This window comes from Lagenorhynchus albirostris, chromosome 2 (genome assembly GCF_949774975.1).
Source record: "Lagenorhynchus albirostris chromosome 2, mLagAlb1.1, whole genome shotgun sequence".
Classification (NCBI taxonomy): domain Eukaryota; kingdom Metazoa; phylum Chordata; class Mammalia; order Artiodactyla; family Delphinidae; genus Lagenorhynchus; species Lagenorhynchus albirostris.
In genome coordinates, this window is record NC_083096.1 from 167,018,533 (window position 1) to 167,039,400 (window position 20,868).

The 20,868-nt window shown below is 36.8% G+C and overlaps 1 protein-coding gene across 1 annotated transcript in view; it reads right to left on the reverse strand.

Annotated features, from left to right (window-relative positions):
* The window catches only part of CLIC4 (chloride intracellular channel 4), an 83,884-nt gene that overhangs the window by 11,629 nt on the left and 51,387 nt on the right, over window positions 1–20,868 (reverse strand). The window contains exons 3-4 of the mRNA XM_060141035.1: window positions 14,610–14,735; window positions 7,115–7,221 (exon numbers count right to left, since the gene is read on the reverse strand). Coding sequence (XP_059997018.1) covers window positions 7,115–7,221; window positions 14,610–14,735 — 233 coding nt within the window. The remainder of the gene's footprint in view (window positions 1–7,114; window positions 7,222–14,609; window positions 14,736–20,868) is intronic.

Below are 20,868 nucleotides of genomic sequence, written 5' to 3' on the forward strand. Positions count from 1 at the left end.
CACAGACTTTCTCTAGTTGCGGTGAGCAGGGGCTACTCTTCGTTGTGGTGCTCAGGCTTCTCATTGTGGTGGTTTCTCTTGTTGTGGAGCACGGGCTCTAGGCACGCGGGCTTCAGCAGTTGCAGCACACGGGCGCTACACGGGCTCAGTACTTGCGGCTTGTGGGCTCTAGAGTGCAGGCTCAGTAGTTGTGGCGTATGGACTTAGTTGCTCTGTGGCATGTGATATCTTCCCAGACCAGGGATTGAACCCATGTCCCCTGCACTGGCAGGTAGATTCTTAACCACTGTGCCACCAGAGAAGTCCCTGGACATATATTTTAAATCCCAGAAGACACTACTGTTCCATACAGACAGTATTCATTTATATTTTATATTTATACTACTCTTTGCTTTCCCTTCCTTCCTGTACCTCTGGGTGTTCATCTGAAATCATTTTCCTTCTGCCTGAAAAACTACTTTTAGTATTTTGTTTAGTGTGAGTCTGCTGAGATGAATGTTCAGTTTTTGTTTATTTGAAAATGTCTATTTTGCTTTTACCATTTAAAATTCATAAATAAAAAACTAATATATTAATCATTACATTCTTATAGTAATTTTCAGTTGAAAAACTTGGTGAACATATGTTAAGAGAACTGATTTTCAGAGCAGCCATGGGACATAGGATGGGTAGATATTATCCTATCTTATAGATACTGAAATAAAGAAGAGACTTTGCCTTTTCTCAAAATCAAAGAAAGGAGATCTGACATCTTGGAATTTGACTTGTTACGACTACCTGAAATTATAAATTGAACCGTGAATTTTAGAGGCTCACAGAAGAGGCAGTAAGAGAAAGCTGACTGGTCAACAAGTATACGGATCCAGGGCTGTAAATATAAATGTCACATCTTGAGGCAAAAATAAAATATTTGGATGTGTTTGCTTTCACTTTTGGAGGGTATTTCATGGCTTACAGAATTCTAATTCGTTTTCTTTTAACTCTTTGAAGATCTCATAACACTGTCTTCTGGATTCACTGTTTCTGTTAAGAATCAGTGCTCAGTCTTATTGCTTTTACCTTGAAGAGCTTTCTTTCTCTCTGCCACTCTTAAGATTCTACCTCTGGTATTCAGCAATCTGACTATGATGTATACAGGTATAGTTTTATTTGTCCTGCTTGGGTTTTGTAATGCTTGACTCCATGGCTTGTTATCTCTCATCAGTTTGGAAAATTCTTGGCAATTATCTAGCTATAGCTTCAATTCCATTTTCTCCTCTTATTCTGGGATTCCAGTTATACACATGTCAAACTTTTTTTATTGTGCCCCACATGTCTTGCACTCTTTTCTGTGGTTTGTTTTTTTTTGCTGGATTTGTCTTTTTATCTCTCTGTGCTTCCATTAGCTACTTCCTTCTGACCTATCTTCATGTTCACTAATACTTTCTCATCATTGTCTACTGTTAAATTCATCTATTGAGTTCATAATTTCAGATATTGTATTTTTAAATTCTAGAACTTCCATTTGATTCTTTTTTATAATGTCCAGTCCTTTGCTGTAATTTTCACCTTGTTCTTTTACTTTTGAATATATATAAGTTATTTTAAAGTATCTGATAACTGAATACCTTGTAGTTTTTAAAATGGTTTCATAAAATGTATTAGTTGTATTCAGTCCTTGATATGGGTACTTTCTATTACTATTAGATTTTTAAAGCTGATAAATTTTTAAACTCAGGGCTGGTTTATATTAAAATGATAGTCTACTAAGTCATGAACTTCTTTCTTCATATTCTTGTTAAAATTAATGCATCGTTCTTGCTCCCCAACTGTACTATATGTTCTTTGAAGGTAAAGTCTGTGTCTTGTGCTTCTTCTTCTGCATATCCCCTTAAATTCATGGCACTTTACCTCAGCATATGGTGGACACTTGGTCAATGTCTGGAGCAGACTGAGAAAGGCCAATAGTTAAGTGTAAGAGTTTTGAGTTTCATAAATGTATGAAGTTCAAAAGGCAATTAGGTGAAAATGTAGAATAGACACTTTTCAAGTCAGATGATTGAAGATATTTATACTTGACTTTTATATCTTCGTGGGAAGCTGAGAATAAGGTAGGTACTACATATTGCTATAGAGCACGTAGCCATTTAAAAAATGTAAAAAAGAACTGGTAATATTTTTTACCTAGGTAAATATCAAACAAATTGGAATGTGTTATGTCAAGTGATAGACAACAAGATTAAGATCAAAGAACTACCTGTTTTATTAATAGAAAGTCGCTCTAGCCATAGCCAGGATCAAGCTAGTTTATTTCTTAGAGAAAATAGTTAAGAAACAGGACAATAGAACCCAGTAAAATAAAGTTGACGAGTTAGGGGAGCTTAACTGCAACTGGGGAAGTGACAGGGAATCAAGCCATTTAAAGATAAAAGATCAAAAATACAAAGGCAATAAATATAACCTTTTATTAATTACATACAAGCTGTTAATAATGCATGCAGTCAGCTGAAATGTAAAGGTTATAAATTAACAAGAAAATGCAATGTGAGAAACAGCTACGTTAGTAAGGAGTCCAGGGCATGATGGAAAATTTTCACGGTTGCACTTAAAAAGAAAAAAAGGAGACAGCAGAATCTTAGGACTGTAAAAGAACAAACTTTTAAAGATTCAATATGCTTCCTGTCAAAAGCAGTGAATACAAAATAAACACATATTAGATATAAGGACTTGTTCTTTGATCAGATTACAATGAACAGGATCATGACCTATAAGGAAGACAATACTGAATTCAAACACTGAAATAATGTCTCAAATGGCACTTGAGTGGTATAACAAGTGCAAGCAAGTTTATGATCTCTGATCTACTGTAAATTAATCCTTTTCCTGAATTAACTCTCAAAAGTATCCAATAGAGAAATAAAATATCCTAAATTTCCAAGGTTTATAACATACAACGCTTACGATCCTAGCTGTAAGGCATGGACTAAAATTCAGAAGCTAGCAGAACATTACAATTACTGCTCTATAATTTTGGACGTAGCAAAGTACCTGCAATGAAGTTGAACTGCTGTACTCGACCAGAGTGTTAGTGATTTTTCATAGTTAAGAATGTCAGGAAAAAAAAAAGAATGTCAGAGTAAAGGGTATATTAATGAAAACAAAGAATGCTGAATTAGTCTGATACAATTTTTATCAAACTAAGGAATGGACAACAAAACAAAGAAAAACGAGGTAACAAAGTCTTAAAGACAAACCATCACAAAGGAATGTGAAACTGGTTAAAATAAAGAAAATGTCAAGATTAACCACTAGACGGCAGTAGCAGTCCATCAAAAAGTAGCTCTTTTTTTTTTTAGCTCCCTTTTTTTTTTTTTACATCTTTATTGGAGTATAATTGCTTTACAATGGTGTGTTGGTTTCTGCTTTATAACAAAGTGAATCAGTTATACATATACATATGTTCCCATATCTCTTCCCTCTTGCTAGCTCCTTGTCTTTTGTAATTAAAAAGTAGCACTATTATTCTCTAATACCCCTACTGTAGTAATGCTGTATCTCTAAGGAGGTATTTCAAAAGTTCTCAAAAAAATTACTAAGTACCCCAGAGGCCATACAATCAGTTTTTAAATTAACTGTGAAAATCAAAATATTAACATATACTCTCTCTCTCATACACAGACACACACAAACACACCAGGGTCAGAAGTGTGGGGAAATGAATACTTTCACATTAGTGGGAATAAAAACTATTATAGTCTTTGGAGAACAAAACCTTTTGACCTATTTGAAATCTAGCACAAGGACACTGGCAGCACAGTTTGTCATAATAAAAAACTTGAGGCAATCTAAATGTCTATCAGTAAGGAAATAGTTAACTAAAAATCCATATTATGGAATATTAAGCAGCATTTCTAAAAAATGAGGAAGATCTACATTTTGATATTAAAGTATTTCTACCATATAGTACATGATAAAGATAACTGAAGAATGTGTATATATATATATATATACATACATAAATACACATTTAAGTACAATGTGTGCATAGAAAAAAAGAAGGATACATACTAGCTGCTGCGGAAGAGTTTATATGATATGACTAAGAAGGGGCACTGAAATTTTATTAATTTCTGTACTATTTTAACTTCTTCAAAAAGCATGCATTATTCTACTACTTGTATAATTTGAATGAGTAAAAGCGCAAGGCAAAAAGCATTAAATGTAACAAGACAGTTACTGTTGTAGAAAAACAATATAATTTACAGTGAAGAAAAAAATTATGAGCACTTACATGGACAAAACTATATTTTAAAGCTACTGCTAGTTTTAATAAAAGGGTAATCTTACACAAGCAATTTTTAAATGCCAGGTAACGCATCAGTGGAAAACAGGGAGAGGTAATAAGTATTTAAACATGATTAAATACCCAACGCAGTTTCATTGCTACAATGATAAACAACCATCCTCTGATTCCACACACTTTTCCGGAGAGAGACAGAAAGAGAGAGATGGATGGAGAGAGGGAGGCAAGTAGGGAGGGAGGATAAATCTTGAATAAAAAGGAACCGATCAGAATCTAAAGATTCCTTGCCTCCATTTAAAAGTGGGAATTGGGACATTATGAAATATGCCTCGGAGGCTATAATGGCAGATTTCATCACTGCTAAATTCACTGATCTCTTAAGAATATTATAAACATCAACAGACTAATAAATTATCTATTAGTTACATTTGGGAGCTTAATAAGTTATATAAATGAATGAAATCACAGAACTGAAAAAAACTTAGGAGATCTGGGACAGGTCATAATGAACCCATCCCATAAAAGGAATTACCCATTAATTTCTCTTTTAATGCTTCAAAAAAAACAAGCTGTTACTCCCAATCACCTCAGACATGTTACCGAAAGAATTATATGTTTTATCTCTCTATCTATCTATGTTTCCTTTCATTTATTTTATTCTTTAAATCATACTTGCTTACTCTGTACCCCAATATAAGCATTGGCCCTTCTCTTTCACTTTCACTAGCCCAATTGCTACAGCATCTAGGCATCCCTTACTTAGATAGACTTAGCTCTTAAAAGGTCTTAAAATTGTCCAAACACATTGGATTTTGTAAAACATTTAATAGGTTTTTAAAACTAATCAAAGGCTTGCCTACTCTGATTTACCATGTAAAATGACAAATCCATCTTCATGTAAGTTGTTTATTGTTTGGGGGAATTAGGAGGTGGATGACTAAGGCTTATTTAAGGCATTTAATTGCACTAAACAGACAGATAAGAGACCTGCAACAAATATACATAAGGGAGACCCGTTAAGCTCCAAAGTGATTTGGAATACTGTTTTCTAAAGTCCCAAGGCAGTGACAGGCCACTGTGGGGGGAAGTTGCTTGGTAACTGGAATTCTTATTTACCAATAGGTAATTTAATGTAAAAAGCCTTCTAAATTCTGCACTGTGTAATCCATTATGTTGTTTGTTCTTATTGGTTACAGCATTCTAAGGACAGTAATTGTAGGTGGGTACTTAAGACAGTAACAAATTGATAGGAAAAAATAGAGTACAAAGTTATACTTAAATGAGTCACTTTCTCCCCTATTCTCTACCCCCATCCCATCCCTCAAAGCAATTGGTTTTGTTGGGGTTTTTTAAGCAAACACATTTTATTTCCCTCTCCTCCCCACCAAGTGTCAAAATAAATTCAACCACCCTCTAGTTTCCAAAAGCCACACAGAGAAATAAAAACATTATGACTTTAACTAAGAGAGTTCAAAGAATTATGCAGCAAGAGCATCTGGGTGTAAAAAGAACAGTCACCTGCAGGAAGGAGGGTAGAACAGAAAAGATACTGTCTGTGGATAGGAGGGGCTTCAGTATAACTGTTTACCTAGTATATAAAATTCTCAGACAGAAACAGTAGTCAGACAGAAAAGCCAATTACTAAGGAAAATTGCTCCCAAACTAAGGCAGCTACTGAAACACACTTAATAAGCCAGGCCTGAGCACTAAGGTTTTCCCTTTTTTCCCTTCGCTATAGAAAAAATAAAAGCCTGAATAGCTTGGAAATCTACCAATGAAATAACATAAGGAGATCAGCAAATGTTTCAATTTTTTAAAATGTTTATTCTTGCTTAACCAGCACTGATATTTTTTCCCCTTTGGTATTCTTGCTCATTTGCTGCCATAAACTCTACCCAAAGAAATCCACCCAAGCTACCAAAGAGTCTAAAATTATGATGGATTATAGTGTCTTCAGGAGTTGGCTCTTTGGTTATTATTGTTACTTATAATTAAACACTAATGCTCTCTCTATATAGTTTTCCCCAGGAAGAACAATGCTTAACACCCTAAAGAGAAGAAAAGGGGAAATGACTGAATGGTGTCATTAAGACAAGGTTCATTAAATGGGACCTCTTTCTAAGAGGCTTCCCTTTACTATATGTAAGTTTGGTAAATGAAATAATAAGATAGTGTCTTTTAATAAATAAAAGAAGGAAGTTGCATCTGTACTACCTAAACAATTCTCACCATGAAAATATGACTTGAAACTGAAATCTTAATTTTAGGATATGGAGAAATTTGGAAGGCTGGTGAGTCCAAACCTCTCTTAGAGCAACTCCAAAAACTGCTCTTAAGGGTAGTTAGCACAAAAATCCACCCAGGCTGACCTCAGGTTGCTGGCACAGATAATAAATAAAGATTTGGAAACAGTTTAAATTGCACTGTATCCACCTATTCCAACCTCCTCAACCACCCAGGCCACTGTTCCTGAAGCCGTAGTTTTCTGTATAGCTCCCTTAGTGGTAACTTCTCAGAAGAATATGAGAACAAATTTATTCAATAAACATTTTATCACACATCTACTTTATGCTAGGCACGGTCCCACTAGCAAGAAACAGAGAAAAAAGCAATTTAAGGACTTACCCTGGTTTATCCTCAAATCTCTGATGAACTCTGAAAGCCAGTTTTTGATACTTATGGGAATGTCTGGCCTCCAAAGTAATCATTTATAATCACTGTCATAATAGGGGTTTTTGGTCTTTGTTCCTGTTTTTGTTTTGTTTTGGGGTATTTTTGCGGGGAGGGGGGAATGGGTCTACAGTGCTAATTCAATCATTTGGTTTTTTTTACCTTCATTAGCCTCTGGCCTTGAATTCTTGATATATGCAGAGAATTTGGCAAAGATGTCCATTCCAGCGGTATTTGATTCTGGGTGTTTTGGTGAAAGCTTTAAGTACCTAAATGAAAAATGTAATAACGGATTATAGATCTTCCAAAGATACATTAGCATAAATTCTCTCAATCAAACCATTGTGCTAGCAGTTACTAGACATCTTTTAACGGTTATTACTCTAAGAAATGCCATCATCTGTTTTCCATGATATTTTTAAGATGTGTTTTTTCCTTAGGAAACAAAGTTCTACACAGTGTTTTTGTTCACATATTAATATTCTTGGCAACCAAAGCTCATCCACACTCCGCCTCCATTTTATAAATTAGAATGCTGGGGAAACAGTCTACTTGTTCAGAGACTTGTGCCAAGCCCATGGCCGTCTTAGAAAGAGAACTCTAGAGCAGAGCTGTCCAAGAGAACGTTCTGTGATGTTGGAAATGTTATATGTTTGAATTGTCCAAGATGGTAGCCATTTGTGACTTGTGGTTATCTGAATATGAATTTAAATTAATCATAATAAAGTTAAAATTCATTTCCTCAGTTACACTAGCCACATTTCAACTGTAGAGCCTTCTCAAATAGGAATGCCAAACAGACAGATCTTGGGTATGCCACACACTGAGCCAGCCATGTAAAGCAGTACCACAGAACCCTGACAGGAGGAAGAGTCTAAGCTGCCCACGCGCAGATTAAGGACAAAAACAGCAGGAGGCCGATCATTCACTTTCCTACACTCAGGATTTTCCAAAACCTCCCATATATTAAATATTGTAAGGGTGACAATGAGCAACAGAAAAATAAGACATCAGGAATTTTGCTAACAAGTGCTCTGTTGTGTTGTTACAAAGTCTTTCTACTTTGAGAAAAGACATTCATGACACAACAGCTTTTTTAAAAAAACACACACAAATGTGTATGTCATATACTTAAATTTTCAAACACACATACCCAATGTTTATTTCTTCCTCAAATTGGAAAATACATGTGAAAAAGCCCAATTCTTTACTTCTCCCTTCAGCAGAGCTTGTATCAGCTCCAGGGAGTCAGGACTAGAGAAGTCCAGACTCTTGAGCACCACTTTAGGGAAGACTGATCAGCTTAAAAGCCCTGCAAAACGGGCTGGGGGCCGGTAAGACTACGGAAAAAATCTTACATTGAACTAGTTTAGATTTATTCATATATTTTAAGATGCTGTCTTACTACTTTTCTTTAAATTAAAAATGAAAGTGAGGTATTTTTAGAAAAAAATTTGTTCAGTTGTAAGCTGTAGTTTCAGGTTAGTTTTTATATTCGTAACTTTTACGTTTGCCATTTTAAATTCAAGAAAAGATATATCTTCTAAATTAGACATAGTACTATATTGGTAAGGAGAATATAAAATATCTATTGAATACCAACATGCTCAAGTTATTTTCCTGTTTAATATCTATTTTTAAGCTTAAAGAGTTCTTCATAATTAGAAATGAAATTAATTACATAACAAGCTTTTCAGTGAATGTTTATAGTAAATTTCACCTGTGTGTGTATGTATGTGTATATTATATATATGTGTATATATATGTATTTTTTTTCCTGCTAACTATAGAAAACTTTACCTTCTCTCTCTTTTTATTTTCCCTGCCTGAGCTGAAACAGTTAATTCCAGCTTCAACATTCCTGAATTTCCCTTCACTATGAAAACAACCAGCCTCTAATTTAAATGTTTCCACTGCTTATAATACAGTACCTTCACTGACTCATTCCAAACAAAAAATAGTGCAAGGAACAAAATATACTGAAGTGCCTCTTCAATATATCTATGACTTCCTCTAGCCAAGTTTCCAGATTTACTCTTCTTTTCCCCAACCAATATTTAGCAGTACCAACTTTTTCTAATGAAGTTAACTTCATAATTCTCATAGGTTTGAATTATAGATTATTTATATATTCATTATTCATTATTCATTCATTATATATTCATTTATTCTAATTATTAAGTATCTACCATGTGTCAGGAATTGTACTAAGTACTGGGGTTGTAATGATCAACACACAGAAGCATGCTTACTAGAGATCTGTTTTAATGAACAGGTAAAAATCAAAGACTTCCAATCAGCATATCCTTTATTCATATGGAAAGAGATGCTGTTACAATTCTTAAGAAAAACAGTGTTCTCTAAAGCAGGTTAAACATGCCCTATTCTCCTCCTCCAAGACAATTAAATTTGTACTATTAATTTAATGCATACAATACTATGGTTACAAGAGACCACTCACCTCAATCTCTCATTTTGCCTAAAAGGAAATAATATTCCAGAAAGCTTACATATTTGGCCCCAAAATCACTGGACTAGTTAAAAGTATTGTCAAACTGAAACTCACATCTCCTGTCCCCGGGTCCAGTGTTGTTTTGTTTTTGTTTTATTAAAGATCAAGTTCTAAAAGATAAATCAAATGCTAAACTGGTAGGTCCAAAATCAGCTGTCAACTTTTTTTTGCATTCCCCCCAAACATTGGATTTTAATAATTCATTATTAGTAGTTTTAGCAAACTGCTTGATAAAGCAATACTTTTCAATTATTATGAGCATTCACTTAAACATTTAACAAAAGGAAGGCAAATAATTAATAAAAGGCTACGTGTCAACAACAGAATAGACAAGCGCATCCAGGGTAGACTTTCAGATCAGTCCTTTATCACATCCTGTATTACATCACTGACTATTAATGGTAGACTAGCTAAGAATACTTCCATCCTTTAAGAAAGATCTCAAACATTTTCTCCTTCCTTGTGTTAATGAAAGAATAAAGTGTGGTTACACAGTCTATTAAATTATCCCTGTAAACTCAAGTTTCGTTATATTTCTCTTTAAAAAACAAAAAAAAAGGCGGGCTTCCCTGGTGGCGCAGTGGTTGACAGTCTGCCTGCCTGTGCGTCCGGAGCCTGTGCTCCAGAACGGGAGAGGCCACAACAGTGAGTGGCCCGCATACCACAAAAAAAAAAAAAAAAAAGGCTTAACAATAGTTTATAGAACTCTTCTCCAAAATTATCTAGCTTCCTCTATCCTTTTATCAGTAAGTTAGCCAAGTATACAAGCCTGCTTCAGTTAAAAACCCAAATTTCAAAGTTTTTTTGAAAGCTTTTTTTGGGCAAAGCAGTTCCTTCTTTCAAGCAAGGGGAACTGAAAAAAATATCCCTAGAAGAGAAGAAAGATAGTTTCTTCTTTAAAACCTACAGTTACCTAGACCAGCAAAAGTTCCTTGATTTTATCTTTTCATTAGTCTCTAAATTCTAAACAACTCTAGAATAGACAGTTGCCTGTATTTGTACTTGTCATGATTAAATCAGAAATGCTCACATAAAAACCCCTCTGTTCTCAGTATCATCAAATGCCAAAAACATGTTATTAGAAATGCTAGATTCTAGTCCACCAGCTTGTACAACTCTTCTGCCTTTTGTCCTCATCCTATCTGGAATCAAGAAGGCTTACAATCAGTTTGAGTAGGGTCAGCTAAGGACCTGAAGACCTCCTTATCCTACAGAGAAAAGGCAGACAGTCCCTGGCTGCCCTAGAACAGAAGAAAGGAAGAAGAATGTATGTGGTGGTCCCAGAAACACTTCCTCCTCTCATCCTCTAGAAGCAATTCTGCATGACAGAGAATATGCTGTTTGATCCGCATTTCACATTATGTGTTACAGAGCCCGCTAAGGGCAAGGTACTCCCAATCCAAACATGCTGTTCCAATGCATATAAATAAAAACTCAACCGAAGTTAAACCTCATCTACTTTTAAAAAAGGATTCATTAAATTAAGTTTGAAAAACACCTTCAGTCCCACTTGGTCATCACAGTAGAACAAACTACCTTTGCTTTCTATATTACCCTTCCTCTAAACTTGAGCTAGCCTTCAATTTTGTACTCACTAAAGCACAATTACAATTAAAGACTCACATTTTACCTTTTATAAAAGTCAAACATAGGTTTTTGTTTTTACTTGGCTTTGAAAGTAAGTATGCCAGCTCTGCCCCCATGAACTGTGAAATCTTGGACAAATTATTTGGATTACTCATCTTCAGTTTTTTCATAAAGTCTTTGAGAGAATCCACAAAATAATCCACAATGCACAGTGCATGGCACACAATTAGCACTTGAATGTTAGTTAATAATAGCAGAGGCATTAGTAACATCAAAAATACTCCCTTCTATATAAAGTAAAAATTTAAACTTTATTTAGAAACTCTTCAGAATATAAACTTCAACATAAAAACAAGGAAAATTAACCACAGAGAGAATTTAGTGGATTATGAACCCTTTATAACAGAAAGATCTCCAAGTTTTAAATTAAATTATTTAAACCAAAAGAAAAGATCATTCCTGGTTAGAGTATCTCTATGAATATGCCCAAATGAAATGAAGCTAAATTTTCTCTATATGAAAAGCAAAATGAGGGAATTCCCTGGCGGTCCAGTGGTTAGGACTCCACGCTCTCAATGCCAAGGGCCCGGGTTCAGTCCCTGGCTGGGAAACTAAGATCCCACAAGCCATACGGCACAGCCAAAAAAAAGAAAAAAGAAAACAAAAAAAAGCAATGTGAAAATGTTTATTTTCAAGGTCCAATTCAAAAAGCTACGGTGTCTTACAGAGTACTGGATGCCAAAAAAATTGAATATTTTGATATTAGTTCCACTACTTCTGTTAATATTTATTCCCTCTGAGAAAAATAAGAAAGAATAATGAAAATTATTTTTGTTGCTGTTATTGCTGCTATTGTTGAAGCAGAAGGCTAGAAGAGAATATGAGAAAATGCCCATTTTACTGAAATGGTATATAATGTTATCAGCATACTGATTTCAAAAACGTAAATATCCTTGGAAGGATTTACACAACAAACATTTTAGACAATGCTTTAAAACAACATACAACTTCCTTCACAGAGAATGAATGTCATTCAAACTGTTTCTCTATTTTTTTTTTTTTTTTTTTTTGCGGTACGCGGGCCTCTCAATGTTGTGGCCTCTCCCGTTGCGGAGCACGGGCTCCGGACGCGCAGGCTCAGCGGCCATGGCTCACGGGCCCAGCCGCTCCGCGGCATGTGGGATCTTCCCGGACCAGGGCACGAACCCGTGTCCCCTGCATCGGCAGGCAGACTCTCAACCACTGCGCCACCAGGGGAGCCCTGTTTCTCTATTTATAATTTAATGTTGATACAATGATCATCAGTTATGAGAGGACGATCACTTCCATTAGTGTCTGAGGATAAGATGACAAATATGGAGCTTTCCTTAGAGCTGACAGACTTTATGAATAAAAGGAGTAAAATATACATACATACATAAAAAGAGTAAAAGAGATCCAGTAGGTTCTATGATGCAAAACAATATCTGAAAAGTTATTTCTACTAAGCTGAATGCATGTTCATAATAGTTCCTTACTTATGTGTATACAGCTTCAATTTATATTTTTACAAGGATCCCAGTTTCAATTTATCAGTATTCTAACTATATACATGGCCTGGAGGAAAAGACAAATATGGTTTTATTAATGTTGGTCTAGAGAAACTTTACTAGGGATGGAAGGAAGGTTAGGACTCCTGGACAGTAGAGATAAAAAAGTTTTGAGGCTTACATATGGCTGAGTCACTTCACTGTACAGCAGAAACTAGCACAACATTGTGAAGCAACTACACCCAAAAAAATAAAAATTAAAAAAAAAAAGAAGTTTGAGGGTCTTAGAAAGACAGGAAGGAAGGCAGAGAATAAGCTTTAGAATACACGATTAAGAAAATGAATTTTGGGGCTTCCCTGGTGGCGCAGTGGTTGAGAATCTGCCTGCTAATGCAGGGGACACGGGTTCGAGCCCTGGTCTGGGAAGATCCCACATGCCACAGAGCAACTAGGCCACATGCCGCGGAGCAACTAGGCCCGTGAGCCACAACTACTGAGCCTGCGCGTCTGGAGCCTGTGCTCCACAACAAAAGAGGCCGCGATAGTCAGAGGCCCGCACACCACAATGAAGAGTGGCCCCCGCTTGCCACAACTAGACAAAGCCCTCGCACAGAAACGAAGACCCAACACAGCAAATATAAATTAATTAATTAAAAACAAACGTACCAATGCCACCGTGGATGTGAGGATTAAATTAGTCAATGCTTTAAAAAAATAAAAGAAAATGAATTTTAAGCTTAGTATAAGATTGCTAAACAGAGGGCAATTCTGTTCACAATTGAAGATGGGCTAGTTGTAGACAGAGGTGTCATTATTCATATGTCTCCTGGCAGCCTTCCTGCCTACCATCCCCAACCCTGCATGCTATGCTCCAGCCACAGCTTTAGGTCCCCCAAAGAAACACTATTTATTCAAAATTATTTTTCTGCTTGGAACATCTGTCATCCCTTCATTCACCTGCTAAAGGCCACATTTTTTTTTTTTTCAGTTAAAGCTCAGTTCAAGTGTTATCTCTTTCTATAAAGCCTTTTCTGATTCTACTCACTCTCCCACGGCACCACTATCTCTTCATATGTATTTGACTGCACTTCTTGAGAGCAGGGACTATCTTATTAACTATTACATCCATAGGGCTTTGTTGCCCAGTAACCGTTTGCAGGATAAACTAATGAATGAAGGAATGAATACTGATTAACTATTATTTTAGAACTCTCTGACCCATTAATCCCAATTCAGGGAAATTTATCTGTATATATGGAGGGTGAAAAACAACTAACAAGAAAAGGTTTGGGCCAGAAGAAACATTCCAGTTTTCAGGATAATGAAACTGGAAAAGCCTAGAAGAAACCAATGATGCTTTGAATCTATGCCAAGATTACATTATGATGAATAGTGGCAATTTAGGTAACTGTCATTACAGTACATCTATTCCTCAACTACACCTCACAATATAGTAAATAGTTGAGTACGTTAAAATCGTTAACCATGTGGGCTAATATGCAAGACTGGGGGATCCAGAATACCTCAAAGAAATACATAAATAAAAATGGAATCCCAGGGACACAACTTAAAAAGTTAATTCCCTGGGGTGGTAGCTTCAGAAAGTTACCTTTAAAATGGCCTGATAGGAAATCTCCAGCAACCTGTACCACACTCCTGCTTAGATATTCTGGCTGGGTTCAGTTCAGTCTTTCCCCATCTTTTCTTCTCCCTAAACTTCTCTCTCATTTTGGGACCTCAAATAACCAGTCTTTCCTGACGTATATCATGTGTCTCAAACCTACTTTCACAAGGTATTCTATAGCTTAATCAGATTCCTACCTTTCTTAGTGTGGCTTACTGGCCTACCTGGCAGCCAATTCTGTCATTTGTATAGCACTATAATGTATGAAGAGAAGTGCTAGTCATTCCAACTTAATGCTGTGACAATTTAACTCAAGTACAATCAGGAGAAATGTCTCTAACGGCCAGATGAGACAAACTTTAAAGAGATGGCAATATTTCCATGCATATTTTCTTCAATACTCACTTGGGGGGGCATAAGACTTCTTCAAGAAATTCTTCAATCTTATTTACATCCGTTTTGACCTCATTGTTGAAAGTTATAAATGGTGGGTGGGTCCCCGGAGCCAAGTTCTGCAGGTCTGCAGGCTTCCTGTTAGACAAAATAGTGGTCAAAATCGGGTCATTTTTTACTCTAACTGAGAAGCAACAATACTTTACATTCTCAGAGTGATTCTAAATTTTAAAATATATAAAAATGAATAAGAAACAGTATTTTTTCCACTAAGTATAACAGCCACAATAGTACTCTAGTAAGAAGCAAACATCCACAAAGCACATAATTTAGGATAAAAAAATTAAAAGTCTTTGATTTTAACCAAAGACAAAGTTCTTCATTCTCATTCCAAATGTAACTGAGGTACTTATTAGAAATGGAGGTGGAATGAGGGGAAGAAGACTTGGGAAGGTCAGTCTCTAGTCTCAACTCTGGCACCAACTCACTGGGTAAAGACGGGCAAACTATAACCTCTCTACTTCTCTAGGCCTTCCTTTTCTTTTCTGTTTTTTAATAAGGAAGAAGAGCAGCTGATTCCTACAGTCCTTTTCCATAAGATTTCAAATTCAAATGCTACTTCTCCACTTTCCTATAAGTCCAGACTTAACAATGAAAAAGATTATGAGATTTGACTAATATCAAAATTACTTCAATATATAAAAAATAGCATAAACAAAGGTAAAAAGCAACACAGAATGGAAAAAATAGTATAGTAAATAAGAAGGATTTTGTCCAAATTCATCAAAAATTCAAGTAGGTATGGGTGAAAATAAATTGATAAGCAATAGATAAGTGAACGCATGGAAAAGTGTCCGAGAACCCAATCATCAAAGAAATTCAAAATTAAATAATGAAGAAATTTTCCTCCTATGAATTAGGAGAAACTGAAAATACACAGAACACTGATAAAAATGGTGAAACTGTATGCTACCCTATTAAAAAGCAAAATGGCTCACCTAAGCCTACCAATGAATCCTAGAGTCAATAACATGACAGGTATGGTGTGCATCCTAATGATAAAATATGAGGCATACATCACCACCTATGAAATATTCTTACCAAATAAGTCAAACCTGACTCTAAAATTAAGTCTCCTTGGGCAGCTGTCTCTAAAATTGTGATCTAGGGGACCCTTTCATCAGATGGTCCATGAGGTCAAAACCATTCGCATAATACTGACATCGTTTACCTTTTCCACTCTCATTCTCTCATGCCTGTACAGTGGAGTTTCCCATGGGCTACTTGGTGTGTGTCATCACAAGGTAATATATACAGAAGCAGATATGAGAATCTGTCTTCTGTCAAGGCAGACATTAGATAGGTACAAAAATATAAAACAATGCCACTCTTCTCACTAATTTTGTTTTGGAAAATACAGATATTTTTAATTCTTAAAAAATTTTGTGATAACAATGAGTTCATGATTGTTTTACTTAAATGAATTAGTAAATATTTTAAATTTCTCAGTTTTAATTTCTAATATAGTAAAATCAATAATAACTGAAAGCTCTTTGAGGTCCTCAATAATTTAAGTGTATAAACGGGTCCTGGGACCAAAAAGTTCATTTACAGGAAACACAAGGAGTTACAGAACAAAGTTAAATGATACCACAAGGAAGCAATCAGCCAACTCCAGAATTTGGGGCAGTCTACAGTTCAACTAATTAGATTTCTACCAGTCAATGGCATGGGGACAAAAAGCCACAAATGGGAGTTTGAAGGGACTGTTGTGGATTAAGAAAAATTTAAGAGACATAACAACCAAATATGAATAGAATTCGTTTGAATCCTAATTTGAACAAACCAGCCAAAGATAAGATATTTTGGAGACAACTGGGGAAACTGGATTGTATACTGGGAACTAGATGTTATAATGGCATTGTAGATAGTTAAGGACCTGTCATTATTGTTTGGAGATGTACACTGAAATGAGTAGAGGTGAAATGACAGGATTCCTGGGATGTGCTTTAAAATATTTCAGGGAAAAAAAGAAAAGAAAAGAAAGAACAAGAAGCAAAAAGGGGACAAAGCAACTGGGAGCAAAATCTTAACAGAACTGAAGTTATGGGGAAGTTTATTCTTTCTGTGTATATGTTTGAATACTTTCATAATTAAAAAGATGAACTTAAAAAACTTAAAAAAATATTATAATATAATATATTGCTTCAAAGAACTTTCCCCCCTACTATAGACCTTCCTTCCTTCCATCCTTACCACAAATGCATGGAATTTGAATAAATAAAGGATCTCTTTAAGTGTATCATGAAGGTGAAATACTTTGTCATTAAAAAGAATTTTTAAAATAGAGTGTACCCTAAAATCTATACTCAGCCCAGATTTTCAATTATGGTCTTATTCATATCAATTCTCTCTCTTTCTCCCTTTCTTTCCCTCCCATTGCCCTGCACACAGCCCCTTGTCTCTCAATTTAGGTTTGGAAAGTGCCTCATCTATTACTACATTCCAATCAAATATATAAAGACTTATTAATTACCCAATTAGTCCAAATGTTCTAACTCAGAGCCTCCCTCTACTCAAGTTCTAGAGCCTATCTCCTTCCCAAGCCAAAGAAAAATAAGACTATCTATCAACTGCTACAAAAACCTAAGCTCCCAAAGAGAACTTTTTAAAGTCAAAATCTGATTTGATTTTCAACTCTTGATTCTTTTACTGAGCATTCCTTCGTTGGACAAGGTAAAGTTGAGCACGAAATGATTGGAATACATGAAACTTGAGTAAGTCTTCCAGATGCACATTTATTTAAGTAGTGAGGTATGCCTATAAGGTTTCAGTAACTTTTATAAGTATTCAGCTCCAAGTCAGAACTAATCCTGTTCTGTTTTCCATTTCACTGTTTTTCTCTCCCCGCCTCTGGCCATACCATGCGGCTTGCAGGATCTTAGTTCCCTGATCGGGGACTGAACCTGGGCCCTCAGCAAGAAAAGTGCGCAGTTCTAACCACTGGACTGCCAGGGAATTCCACATTTCATTGGTTTCTTTTTGTTATTCCTTCTTACTCATCATCTTAACCACCTGTTCTTTGATCACTAAAGGGTCCAGCATGCCCAAGACCACAGTCATCTCTAATCTTCAAATCACCCACTCATGTTCTCACTCAGACTCACATTTGTTCCCACTTACAATTTACTTCCTACTCAACTCAGGAAGACCTTGTACATAATCAAGAGTCTAGAAGTCCTAACAGTTTAGGGTTTATATATTTATTTTCTAATCCTAACACTTTAAAGTTTAAAAAGGTAGCACAAAGGTAAGCAAGAACAACAGTATCTTACCACAGCAAGTAGGGCTAATAAAACTCTATAAAGTACACAAGAGAAAGAGAATACACACATTTCCCATCAACGCCAGTGATGAATAAGAATCTTCTTTAATCTCATCATACACAAACTGTGATCACCTGGAAGACACTTTTCTCATTCCAAAGTTATAAAATATATCCACCAACATTTTTATGACTAACAAACAGTCCATTAAGGCCTAAATATAAGGTAATAATTTTTTCATGAACAGGGTGGATTTAGGTAAGGGAGAAGAAAGAAATCAATGCTTTAAAATAACCCATAAGGGAGGGCAGCAAAATAAATAGCAGCTATTACTTCTATAATAAATTATGACAGCTTTCAAGATCTCAAAACAAAAGTATTTATTAGAGGAGGGATAAAGTTAGCATGGTAGAGAAGAAAGAACCAAAGACCGAATAAAAAAGGACCTGGTTAAAGTCCCAAATTGAACAGTTCTGCCATTCACCAGCTATGTGACTATGTAAATCACAACCTCTTTGGGTCCAGATTTCCTCATTTGTACTATGGATATAAGACTGGCTCTGCCTGTAAAGATCAAATCAAATAATGGGTGTGACAGTGAACTAAACTTTATGCAAGTGATGAAATTGCAGTTTTAAACTCTATTTGAGTCTGATGGTTCAAAACTGGTTATCTAGCATTAACTGGTAATAAGAAATCTGATTAATATAGAGATATGTAAGTAAAGTGAAACCAGGCGTATGTTTACCAATTTTCCTTAATATTAATGACTAGCGAATAGTCTTTCTTGTTTCTGCTAAAAGGCTATAAAGATTTTTTTTTATAGATGATAAAACTATTTTCAGGATTAACTGCTGAGATAAAGCACAATCATGTTAGGTCCTTACTCCAAGTGAAAATAAATTTGAGAAGAAACTTTAATGCCCCTAACAGATCAGTAGATGTCAAATAAATGGACAAGCTGTACGCATTGAAGTGACTCACTTAGAAGTTGTTACCAAGTCAGCAACCAGATAGAATCTAAGATTCTTCAACTTCAATTCCTCACTGGCACTCTAAGGTCTCAGGTGTTTCATCTGACCCACAAAGGCTCATTTTTACAGATGCTTCGCAGAAACTTAACATTTCAAGAACTGCAGTGTGAGAAAAATGAAACTGAAAAAGCAATGGCTAAAATTTTCAGGGCATCTTTGGTTTTTTTCATAAAAGGTCTTCAATAAATATTCAAGAATTCATTCAAATTCATTCAAATGTTTCCCTTAAGTGATATCTAGGAAAAACAAAATGCATAGAATTCATGCCTTGAGATGAGAGCATGAATATTCTCCAATATTTTGGGGGCTTTTTATTTTCACCACTACTTACCAGAGTAAGTTTGTTTCTAGATGAAGAAAAGGAAATATATAAAGAGAAAAAACTAAGGGGGGACCTTCAAGATGGCAGAGGAGTGAGACATGGAGATCACCTTCCTCCCCACAAACACATCAAAAATACTTCTACAAGTGGAACAACTCCTAAAGAACACCCACTGAACGCTAGCAGAAGACCTCAGACTTCCCAAAAGGCAAGAAAATACCCACGTACCTGCGTAGGGCAAAAAAAAAGAAAAAACAGAGACAAGAGACTAGGGATGGGACCTGCACCTCTGGGACGGAGCTGTGAAGGAGGAAAACTCTCCACACCCTAGGAAGCCCCTTCACTGGTGGAAACAAGGGGTAGGCGGGGGGGGGGGGGGAAGCTTTGAAGCCACGGAGAGCACAGCAACAGGGGTGCAGAGGGCAAAGCAGAGAGATTCCCGCACAGAGGATCGGTGCCAACCAGCTCTCACCAGCCTGAGAGGCTTGTCTGCTCACCCGCCGGGGCGGGTGGGGGCTGGGAGCTGAGGCTCGGGCTTCGGAGGTCGTATCCCAGGAAGAGGACTGGGGTTGGCTGCCTGAACACAGCCTGAAAGGGGCTAGTGTGCCACAGATAGCCGGGAGGGAGTCCGGGAAAAAAGTCTGGACCTGCCGAAGAGGCAAGAGACCATTGTTTCGGGGTGCGGAAGGAGAAGGGATTCCTTTCCCATGTGCCCACAGTAGGCAGAGCACCACCTAAGTGAGCTCCAGAGACAGGCGCGAGCCATGGCTATCAGCTCGGACCCCTGAGACGGGCATGAAACGCTAAGGCTGCTGCCACTGCCAACAAGAATCCTGTGTGCAAGCACAGGTCACTATCCATACCACAGCCCCCGGAGCCTGTGCAGCACGCCACTGCCAGGGTCCCGTGATCCAGGCACAACTTCCCCGGGAGAACACACGGTGCCTCAGGCTGTTGCAACATTACACCGGCCTCTGCCGCCACAGGCTCGCCCTGCATTCCAGTTGTGACTACCGTACCCCTCCCTCTCCCTGGCACGAGTGAGCCAGAGCCCCCTAATAAGCCGCTGCTTTAACCCTCTCCTGTCTGGGCAGCGAACAGATGCCTGAGGGCAACGTACATGCAGAGGCGGGGCCAAAACCAAAGCTGAACCCCAGGAGCTGGGCAAACAAAGAGGAGAAAGGGAAATTTCTCCCTGCAGCCTCAGGAGCCGGGGATTAAATCCCCACAGTCAACCTGAGGTACCCTGCATCTGTGGAATACCTGAATGGACAATGCATCGTCCCAAAATTGAGGCGGTGGACTTTAGGAGCAACTGTAGACTTGGGGTTTGCTGTCTGTGACTGATTTGTTTCTGATATTTATGTTTATCTTAGTTTAGTTTTTAGCACTTGTTATCATTGGTGTATTTGTTTACTGGTTTGGTCGCTCTCTTCTTTTTTTTTTAATTTTTTTTTATGTTAATAATTTATTTTTCTTTCTTTTTTTCTCCCTTTTCTTCTGAGCTGTGTGGCTGACAGGGTCTTGGTGCTCCAGCCTGGTATCAGGCCTGAGCCTCTGAGGTGTGAGAGCCGACTTCAGGAGACTGG